The sequence below is a fragment of the Podarcis bocagei genome (assembly GCF_964188305.1).
Source record: "Podarcis bocagei genome assembly, chromosome: 12".
In the NCBI taxonomy this organism is placed as follows: domain Eukaryota; kingdom Metazoa; phylum Chordata; class Lepidosauria; order Squamata; family Lacertidae; genus Podarcis; species Podarcis bocagei.
In genome coordinates, this window is record NC_138137.1 from 26,584,533 (window position 1) to 26,595,936 (window position 11,404).

General features: G+C 40.7%; 1 protein-coding gene across 3 annotated transcripts in view; it reads left to right on the forward strand.

Annotated features, from left to right (window-relative positions):
- RAPGEF5 (Rap guanine nucleotide exchange factor 5) overlaps positions 1–11,404 on the forward strand; it is a 128,892-nt gene that overhangs the window by 34,767 nt on the left and 82,721 nt on the right. For all 3 annotated transcript variants that reach the window (XM_081164459.1, XM_081164461.1, XM_081164460.1), the window contains exon 8: positions 6,831–6,907. In XM_081164459.1, coding sequence (XP_081020585.1) covers positions 6,831–6,907 — 77 coding nt within the window. The remainder of the gene's footprint in view (positions 1–6,830; positions 6,908–11,404) is intronic.

Sequence of the window (11,404 nt, forward strand, 5' to 3'; positions counted from 1 at the left end):
AGCATTTTAATACTTGTTATTTAATGCAAGCATGCCTAGTTTCTGGTGCTTAAATTTGTGGCTTATCTCTCTTGCGGTCAATTTAGCTAGAGTAGAGAAAATGAACACTAATTAACTCCGTGTGTAATACAATGTCAAACAGGCCACATTCTAAATTTTTAATTTTAATTGCAGATGGCTTTTTTAATGATCAGATTTTCTTCCTTGCTTAACATCCTGCTATAAGCTATCATCTGCTGCTTATTTCTAAACACTACCAAATACTCCTTTATATTTGCAGAGATGGGCTGGTAGAATCCTGTTTCCTATTTGGTATCTTAGAAACAGATCCTTCGGGACTGATTCTCTATCTGGAAACTAAACTAGCATAATGAGTAGCCTTCTCTGCAAATTCAATATTAGCTTTACACCTCAGGTTAAAAAAAAGTTAATGACCATTTGCACACCAGAGATAGGAATTTTCCTTGCATTTCATAAGGCTTCCAGTTTAAAAAAATACAGCCTTACACTGGAGTAATGTATAGTTAGATTGATTTAAATTACACGCTATAATCATGAGGACACCCAAGAACACTTCAACGAGAGGGAGGAAATCTAGCATCAATGACACTTAAATTTGATACAGGCAGTTCTTGCCACAATGATCCCAATGGATAGGAGAGATACAGAAATGACAACCGGGATGTAAAAAATTGATATGCTTGCTTGGTGGGAGGAGGAGAAAGAGCTGCATGTGTAGCAAGAGCTTTTGTTTTGTGTGCATATTTGCATTTGCTGCAGTGGATTCCACTATCAGAAACAATTTGCCTTTCAAACTAAAAACCTCTTATCTCTTTCGCGGCAGGAACTGTTGCTACAAAAGCAACATAAAAGTCCATTTTATATGGGTGTTTCCTATATAGGTAAAAGTAAAGGGACCCCTGACCATTAGGTCCAGTCGCGGACGACTCTGGGGTTGCGGTGCTCATCTCGTTTTATTGGCCGAGGGAGCTGGCGTACAGCTTCCGGGTCATGTGGCCAGCATGACTAAGCCGCATCTGGTGAACCAGAGCAGCGCATGGAAATGCCATTTATCTTCCTGCCGGAACGGTACCTATTTATCTACTTGCACTATGACATGCTTTTGAACTGCTAGGTTGGCAGCAGCAGGGACCGAGGAACGGGAGCTCACCTTGTCGTGGGGATTCGCTCCGCTGACCTTCTGATCGGCAAGCCCTAGGCTCTGTGGTTTAACCCACAGCACCACCCGCTGTGGGTTAAACCACTAATATATGTATTACTAATTTGGATTCAGACCAGTATACCTTATTGAATCAATGGTGTATATATATTTATACATTGGTATTTACCTTGCCAACAAAGGTCCGTATAGTAGTAAAAGCTATGGTTTTCCCAGTAGTGATGTATGGAAGCGAAAGCTGGACCATAAAGAAGGCTGATCGCCGAAGAATTGATGCTTTTGAATTATGGTGCTGGAGGAGACTCTTGAGAGTCCCATGGACTGCAAGAAGATCAAACCTATCCATTCTTAAGGACATCAGCCCTGAGTGCTCACTGGAAGGACAGATCGTGAAGCTGAGGCTCCAATACTTTGGCCACCTCATGAGAAGAGAAGTTTCCCTGGAAAAGACCCTGATGTTGGGAAAGATGGAGGGTACAAGGAGAAGGGGACGACAGAGGACGAGATGGTTGGATAGTGTTGTCGAAGCTACCAGCATGAGTTTGACCAAACTGCGGGAGGCAGTGGAAGACAGGAGTGCCTGGCGTGCTCTGGTCCATGGGGTCACGAAGAGTCGGACACGACTAAACAACAACATTTAGGGTTTAGTCGTGCACTCAGTCGTGAAATCTGTTCAGCAATGTTTTTAAGTCTCAGCCTTCATCCTTAACCATTCTTGTTATCTATGCATTTTGGCACATGCAAAACCAATGATGTCTCCCATCTGTTTTTAGCCATTTTTTTCATTTTGGGGAAGATTTGTATTCAGCTCGTTTGAATAGTTCTCTTTGTGACACTTTATGCGACACCTTAGTTCTCTGCCAACTAGCTGATAGAGAGCATTTTGTATGCTTTTGTTTCAAAATATATGCATAGGCGGGACAAAGCAAGAACCACACAACTTAATGACAACCCAGAACATACGCAGTATTGAATTCTTGCATTCTAAGCCATTTCAAACCTTTTCCTGAGTTTTTTTAGTTTCTTTGCTTTATGTGGTTTTACAATCCTCCATATAGGATTGACAATATATTGCAAGTATTATACCTTTTTTGGTGCTATATGAACATAAGGAGAACCTGCTGAATCAGGTCAGCTGTCCATCTAGTGTAGCATTCTTTTGTCACAGTGGCTGACGTGTGGAAAGCTTTATTATTATTTAAGTTCCTTTATCTCCTTGTCAAGCTGTGGCACCTCCGTCTGCTTAACTTGCCTTGATGCTTGTCAGTTGCAGCTCATGGACAGGCTCCCCTTGCTAGCTTAGTCTATATTTACATCTACATAATTGACAGGCTGTGTAGGCATAGGTAAACTCGGCCCTCCAGATGTTTTGAGACTACAATTCCTATCATTCCTGACCACTAGTCCTGTTAGCTAGGGATGATGGGAGTTGTAGTCCCAAAACATCTGGAGGGCCGAGTTTGCCTATGCCTGTTCTAGTGCATTGTTGTTGTTTAGTCATTTAGTCGTGTCTGACTCTTCGTGACCCCATGGACCAGAGCACGCCAGGCACTCCTGTCTTCCACTGCCTCCCGCAGTTTGGTCAAACTCATGTTTGTAGCTTCGAGAACACTGTCCAACCATCTCGTCCTCTGTCATCCCCTTCTCCTTGTGCTCTCCATCTTTCCCAACATCAGGGTCTTTTCCAGGGAGTCTTCTCTTCTCATGAGGTGGCCAAAGTATTGGAGCCTCAGCTTCAGGATCTGTCCTTCCAGTGAGCACTCAGGGCTGATTTCCTTAAAAATGGATAGTGCATAGGTATTAATTTTTGTGTGTATGGTCCCTGGAATTTGGTCTGTAGAAAGAGTTAACCCTAAGTCCTGTGGCAAGGAAGGAACCTCCCATGGACCATTAACACACACCAAATTATTATGGTCAGTTAGTCTTAAATGCTTTGAGATCCCTTCCTGCAAATTGAAGAACATTACTAATGAGTGGGTCAATGGTACATGGGTGGGGTCTTCACATGCCAACAAGGGTACTAGCCTGTGTGTCTGCTGAATCATTCAGCACAAAATGGTCAGTGGTAAGTGTTAAATGTTAACACCCTATAAAGTTAAAGGGAGGAAATTCACACCTTCCTAGACTTTATTGTTTCTAGTCTGTTTGGCCGCAAAAATTTCTTCACCATAATTCATTCGTTTGTGTAGAGAAGTTTATCTTGCCAACCAGAAGTAGTATAATTTTTTTTTAAACCTACACAGTGCAATGGACAAGCCAAATGCCAAGAGTTTTATGGCTCTTATTGTAATTAGGAATAAACCCTTCAAATTAAAAACAATGTTGTTTTTTTTAATCAAGGAAGTTCTGGACTATGTATGACACAAAATGAGCATATGCAATAAGCTAACAAGAAAGATGAGGTATACATGTATTTTATAAAATATATAAGCAGCCCATATATATTCAGAAGCTCTGAATAATGCCTTAGTGGATAGCTTTAAAATATAAATATGTTGTTAGGACCTTATAACTCCAGATGATCCTTATGCTACTATTTTTTTTTAAAGGAATTTCAGTGCATTTGCCTGACGTCTCTTGTAATGTCTGCTGTTTGAATTTAAATATCATTTTGGATGGAAGTGGACACCCAAGATCTCAGGAAGCAATACACAGTGGATTACATATTAACTGCATTTAAATTTTAGCTTTTGTTCCTTTGGAAACAACCCCCTTTTCTGTATCACAGCCAGGCATAGTGTTATGTGTACTACATACATATTTAGGCATATCTTGCTATCTCTGGTGATGATTTGTTTCTCTCCCTCATCCCCAGTTTATTGGCTGGATATCCCCAGTATCTCTATTCCAGCTATTAAACCCAAGCTCCTTTTGTTAAAAATCCAAATTCTAGAAACAGAAGATTTCAAAAAGTTGATACATATTAAAGGCGCTTAATTGGAATGGATTTCTCTTTAAGGGTTGTGTAACTTTACCCACAGGTCTGATTATAGACCCTTGCCCTTATGTTCATCTCTCAAGGTCCCCTGCAAACCATCTCTTGTGTGGGGGTTCCGTTTGCCAGATTGTAATTTTAGAACAGAATTATCTCCAGTTGAGTGGTAACCTACTGGAAAGCAGGGAGTTATAATAGAAGTGCTGAACCAGTCTTAATTTAGGCTGCAACAAATGACATATGATTATTACCCATCTTAAGTGAATCTTCCATTAAGGTCAAAGTAGGTTATTTCTTTCTCTAAAAGAGCTCTGAAGAAATTAAATAAGCCTTACTTAGCAGGAACAATAATCCCCTTTGTGTATAACTATACCGAGTCTCTTTCCTGGAGCAAGCCTTTACATTATTATTGGTTTTACAGAATATCTTGAAGGGAAAATCCTTCCTGTAGCCCACAAGGGAGCAAGGAAATTAAATCAAGGCATAGCCTCCTGATCTTTAAGTGACCATTAAAAAATCAACAACCTGAACTCCTTCGGCTCATTTGCAGATGGACGCATTTGAAATTGCACTTCAGCAAGCTGATGCTCATTTAACATCCTCTTATTCTTTTATTCATGGTGACCTTTTCCATGGCTAGAACAGGATTTATAGGATAGGTAGAAATGGGGAGTGGCTGTAATAAAACCTGATTGCAGTCTTTGCACTCTAGTCACACTGTGCGTGCCACACCAAACAGATGTGTGCCTCTAATAAACACTGCTTTTGTATTTAAAACAATAAAAGTAGCTTCCTTTGCTCTTGGCTGGAGGACGAATGGAGGAGCACAGTTTATGTTGGCAGAGCAGGAAATTTTATTGCATGGCCTGGCTACAACCCAGAGATTGTAAGTCATGTCAGATTTTGAAGGAACTCTCAAAGACTCGACATATTCTAGCATTTTTCTCATCCCACCTTTTTGCATTACGGTGGCGATAAAGTAGGGAATGTTCACTTTTAAAGAAAAAAAGAATAAAGTGAGTACCAGAAAGTGTAAAATTATTGCCCAGTTTTGATACTTTATGAGAGAAATTCAGCATCGTATTTGCACAGTACATTTTGCACCACCTAATTTTCACAGCCATATGTTTGTTTTAGTATTCATGAGTTCTTGGGGATATTCATGAATTCTTAACTGTAGCAAAAATGCAGCATATCATTTTCCTTCTCAGGTGATTCATAAATTTGAGCAAAACATGCTGCAGTTTAAAGAGTTGATATTGTTTTGATACCAAGACAGACAATGCGACCTGCTCCTTTACTCGTCTTTAGCTCCGATGTATCTCCACTCTTGCTTCCTGTTCTGCTTGGAACTTCCTCTTAGAAGCCATGTCTTTCATGAAGTTTTGGCTTTTCATGAAGTTTTGGCTTGACACTAAATGATGTTCCCTTTCTCTGTCAGGCTTGCCTCTGCCTTTGCATTTTCACAGTGGGGAGGGGGACAAATTGTAAGCTCCTTGGAGCAGAGATCTGTGTCTTTGTTTCTGCTACTCTGTTAAGTGCCATATACATTAGTGGCATTATGACAAAATAATTATTCCAGCTCTGTTGCCTGGAGTTTCGTAGAGCTTGAAAATTTGATTTATAGACAGCCTGTTTGTCTTGAGATTTGCTTGATGCACAAAAGAGGCAGAAGAGGCATTTTCAGTTCCTTTAACTCCCCACAGGATAAAAATGCTACAAGAGAATTATTTTTTAAAAGCATATTTATATATGGCTAATAGAAATTTTGAAGCACATTGTGGTTCAACATGTGCCTGTTTATGACATCTATGCCAACTCTTATAGACCTTGTCTAGAACAAAGTATATGTGATGTGGGAGATGCCCTGATGCCTTAAAAGCTTTAAAATGACCACCGTATGGATGCCTGAACTGGCTTGGAGAATAAGAGCTTAACTCTTTCCCCCCTTGATCTATATTTTTACCAATTGAAACTGACTCATCTGAGTTGCCGCTTTTTTATTTTCTATACATTTTCCAGTCTAAGGGCATTCCAGGGTTGGGGGTTGAATAGCGAAAGCCCTTCTGAGTGTTGTTATTATACAGCACAGAGAGGACTCCATACCTTGGTAACTTCCACATAGGATGATTACAATGGGCTTTATGTGGGGCTGCCCTTGAAGATGACTTAAATGTCAAGCTGGTCCAAAATGCAGCGGCCACATTACTGGCTGTGGCTTCCATTAGAACTTTTATATCCACTGATTGCCACTGAATTTCTGGGCCAATTCAAGGTCCATGTTCTAGTGTTTAAAGCCCTAAATGACTACAGCCCCAAATATCTGAAAGACTGCCTCCTTGCCCACAGCCACTCTAAGGTGTCAAGATCAGCAGAGGGGGCCCTCTTGGTAGTTCCTCCTCCCTAACAGGTGAGTGATGAGGACCTGAGAGAGCCCTGTGGCAGCTCCTAAGTTGTGGCATTCCCTCCCCAAAGAGCTGTAGTCCCCACAGAGGTGCACCTTCACTGTGCAGCTTTCATCAAACGCTGAAGACACATCTCTTTAACTTGGCCTTGAGACACACATTTTAGGACTCACTCTAGTTGTGATTGTAATACTTTTTAATGTTGTGTTTTGTATCGCTGTACCTTCTGCTCAGGGGTCTTCTGGTGAAAGCTGGGGAATGAAGCCAATAAGCCTGTATTATAAATGTCTTTCATTTCCTCTCATTTTAGCAATGAGTCAAAGTGGTGAAAACAGCACTGAAGAAGAAGCAGCTCAAGACGATCTGAAGGATGTCTATGATGCACAGGTAGAAAAATATTTCTAATAAGCAATCAGGAGCCTGGACTTCTGTTTGAAGTAATATCACTTGCTAGGGTAACACTTGAACCCTGTCCTGAAGAGAAAGATGACTCCTATACAGTTCAGCGTGATATTGAAAGTGTATTGATCTTGCAGTTTCCTGCAATTGAAGTTCTAATATCTTGGCAATCTATGTGACTGTATAGCCCCTTCTTGATATTTCTTACTTATGCGTTATACCATTAGACTTCATCATCCTGATTTTTTAAAAAATAGTCTCTTGTAGACATGGCTGCGTTTGGACGCAACATTGCCATAGATTTGCAAATTGGCAGGTGCCTAAGCATATTGGTGCACACAGTTTGAGCAATCCCTACTTAACTCCTTCCTTCATGGAGCTAGATTGTCCCTACTGAATATCCTAAAATCAGATTTGTCATTTACAGAATTTCATGTGTGGAATCTGTTTCAGTCACTCTTATAAGGTCACACTAGACACGGCACAGAGTATCTGTGATGAATGTTTTTTAAAACTTTAATAGTAGTTGCAGTGCCTATCCCAAATCAGGTTTGTGGCACTGATGAAGGGGCATTCAACCTTCCACCGTGCCATTTATGCCAATGCAAAGCTTCCCACAACCTGCTATTTCCCCCGCAGATGATGACATACATAAGTATTTCCTGCACTGGTTCTAGTTGCTCCAATACACTAGAAAATTCTGCAGGTATTGATAGAGGTGGATGGCTTATTTCATTCAGAAGTAAACAGAATCCATTGTAATTAAATAATTTATCCCAGTGCAGCTGAAATGATCCTTCATTTAGCTGCTTCTCATGTCTATAAATTTCCTCATCAGTCTGGTTCTGCATGGTATAATAATTAGTTTATCTGAATGCTCATTTCAAGGTTTTGTTGCTCAATATTTAAAAACAAAAGAATTCATTAAGTGTTCATCTGCTCTAATAAGCAGCATGCTAATAAGATTATATGGGTGGATTATAGAAAACAACAGTAATTTAATTTCAGTGAATTCAGTCATTCAATTTGTGTGGAAGCTACTTGACAAAATTTGTGAAATTTTCAAAGGGTATATTAGTTACTGTCTTATTTTGACTTTGTGGAAATTGTTTGGAGTATTGAAACGGGACAAAAAAGGGTATTGGCAGGACTATATCCTATGGGGGGGGGTTCATTGATGTGCGGGTGGACTTTGACTTGTGCAGTGGGACTTTGCCTTCCTTTCCTACCCTGGCAGTTCTCATGTGCCCCTCAAATCTGCTCCAGAGGGCTCCCCAACCCCCAAGCATATTTTGAGGGTGCAGGGGGCTGCACAAGAACGAGAATCCCATTACACAAGCAGAGACTGAGAGCAGATATGATAGCCATCTTCAAATATCTTAAGGGCTGCCACATGGAAGAGGGAGCGTTCTTGTTTTCTCCTGCTCTGGGGGGTAGGACTCGAGACAATGGCTTCAAGTTACAAGAAAGGAGATTCCGACTAAACTTTCTGATCGTAAGAGTTGTTGGGCAGTGGAACAGACTCCCATGAGTGGTGGTGAACTCTCCTTCCTTGGAGGTTTTTAAGCAGAGGTTGGGTGGCCATCTGTCATGGATGCTTTAGCTGAGATTCCTGCATTGCAGGGGGTTGGGCTAGATTCTGGTGTTATCTAAACACCCAAAAGAGTTTTTGGGCACAGAGCTAACAGTTAAAGTCTTCAAATCTGGGAGCTGTGTATAATCTATACCTTTAAAACACATTAAACACATGTTTCCCCTCAAATAATTCTGGGCGCTGAAGCTTGTTAAGGGCTGCTGGGAACTGTAACTCTGTGATGGGTAAACTACAACACCCAGAATGCTTTCAGGGAAAGAATGTGCTTCAGATGTGTTTTAAAGGTCTTTAGTGTGTACACAGTTTAGGTCATAAGTTTTGAATCATCTGGAATATGTGTCTACTGTGCAGAGCATCAGAACTGTAGTGCATTTTTGTCTGTGGGAAAAGGCCATAATTTTATACATGCAGGCTTGAAGTTTTTAAGACTAAAGCCTGAGCTTAATTATTTTACTGTCAAATTTGGATTGATGTCTATTTGCAACCATTGCCCAAATCCTTAGACCAGTCATATGTACCTGAATGTGACTCAAATTACTCTTTGCAATCAGAAGCTGGTTTTCTTATTTTCATACAGACATTCAACTGCTGGTTTTAGTTGTATTTAGACCTCTCTGGCTTGCTTCCCTTAGTTGTGCTTACATGAGAGCAGTTGGATGACAGCCATTCACTTAAGGTTATGTTTTTGTGACATTTCACCACAAAATGTACTAACTGTAGGTCTCAGCAAAGCAAGAGATCTCTTGAGACACGGTCTGTTTGATACTTTTTTAAATAGATATCTGCACAAACAACAAACTACTCCAATATTAGTTTCTGATCTAGGATGCTTAGCTGATGTTTATGTAACTTTTCTCCTTGCAGATTGAGACAGTCAGGTGGTACCAGAGTCTCCACAATTTATAGTGATTTTAATTTGTATAATTTTTTTAAAAAATTCAATTTTATCTGTTCAGTTGTGTTTTTATTTGTACCTTGTACATAAACTGTAATGGCTGGCGGTTGATTATGTATCTATTATCATTCAGTGAGAATCCGGTCAGCAGCATCGTCTTGCTCAAGTATGGAACAGAATCTTGCCAGTCTCCTGCTTCCCTAGATTTCTGATCAGGTGGCAAAGTGTCAAAACAAAGTGTCAAAACACTTGGCAGGACAATGACTGGCTCACTAACTGATTATATGCACACTACCTAAATTATCAGTATCAGGGATGAAGTACAGTCATACCTTGGGTTGAAGTTGCTTCAGGTTGAGCATTTTCGGGTTGGGCTCTGCAGCGACCCAGAAGTAATGGAACGCGTTACTTCCAGGTTTCGCCGCTTGTGCAGATGCTCAAAATGACATCACGGGCATGCGCAGAAGCGGCGAATCGCGACATGCGCAGACACTGGTTGCTTTCGCTTCAGGATGCGAACGGGGCTCCGGAATGGGATCCCATTCGCATCCAGAGGTACCACTGTACCGTATTTTTCAGTGTATAAGACTGGGCTCCCCCCCTTAAAAACAATGTGAAAAATTAGGGGGCGTCTTATACACGGATACATCTCCCTCCATTTTCTTAATGTGTCCCTAGAAATAGGGGGCGTCTTATACATGGGGGAGTCTTATAGACAGAAAAATACGGTACTTATAGCTTTCCAGATATTGCTGGACTTCAGCTCCCATCATCCCTGACCATTGGCCATATTGGCTGGCGTTGGTGGATGTTTTAGTCCTGCAACATCTGGAAGGAACAGGTTTCCTACACCAGCTTTATATGGTTTAATTGAGGGCACACAAAACTTTACAGGTTTAGTGGAAGCAAAGAGAACTGCTTTTACAGTTTTGTTTGCAGCCAGCAGGAGTTTCTGTGGTCCTTGTGTAAAGCTAGACTATCTCTGAGGATAAATCTTGCTTGGAACTTCTTTGAGTTGAGCGTGGTGAAAGCGATTTGCCCTCTATTTCTCTGGAGATCCAATATTTCACCTTCTTGCCACTTCTAGCTTATTCATTTATCAATGTTACGGCTTTCCTCTAGGGACGTCTTTTCCAGGACTTGCTTTGCAACCAAAAGGGCTGTGTCAACACTCTGGTCAATGACTGTTGCCAAAGCCAAAAAAATAGCTTGTAATTTTTCTTTTGTGTAAAAACACAGAAACTTCTTGTGCTGTTTTGGAGTGTTTCTCTACAAGTTGTGTGCTTTAGGAGCCTGATCCATTCAACCCACATAGGAACCACATACAATCACCCACACGTTGATGGGGATAACATACATTAAAGCTTACATACATTAAAGCTTAGAGTGGGAATATTTTTCCATCCCATTAATTTGATGAGTATCTTGCTACACATACCTCACATGTATGCGTAAGGCAAAATGCATGGGAATAGAATGCTATAATGCCAGACTCCATGTGTTGGCTTTATGTGCTTGCAATTGCAGAGAGCTTCCAATTACATGGATAATCAGGTTTTCCCAATCACAGGTATAGATCCTGTGCTTATATTGCCGTGTGTGCGTAGGGTCTAGTCTTACCTTTGAGCCAGTACACAGAGGATAGGACCAACAAGCATGATTTCACTTCCCCATCATTGTAAATATGAAAAGAGTGTGTATAACTTGTGATTTACTGAGGTTTGCTGGTGCTATCTCTTCTCTTGACTGGTTTTTGGCTTGTTGAACCCCGGATAATATAGATAAATACTATGAGGATAAAATGCTGATAGTTGAGGGGCTGTCTCTAACTTGTTGGGGTGAGAATTAGTTTGTATATTCCAGACTTCTGTTTCCATTTGCAGTGACACGAGTAGGCATAGAATAGATGCGCATACACCACTAAATACAAAAAAATCAAAATGCTATGTTGGTTCCCATGGTAGTATTATGATCACGAAGCAAAGCACTCACTTTT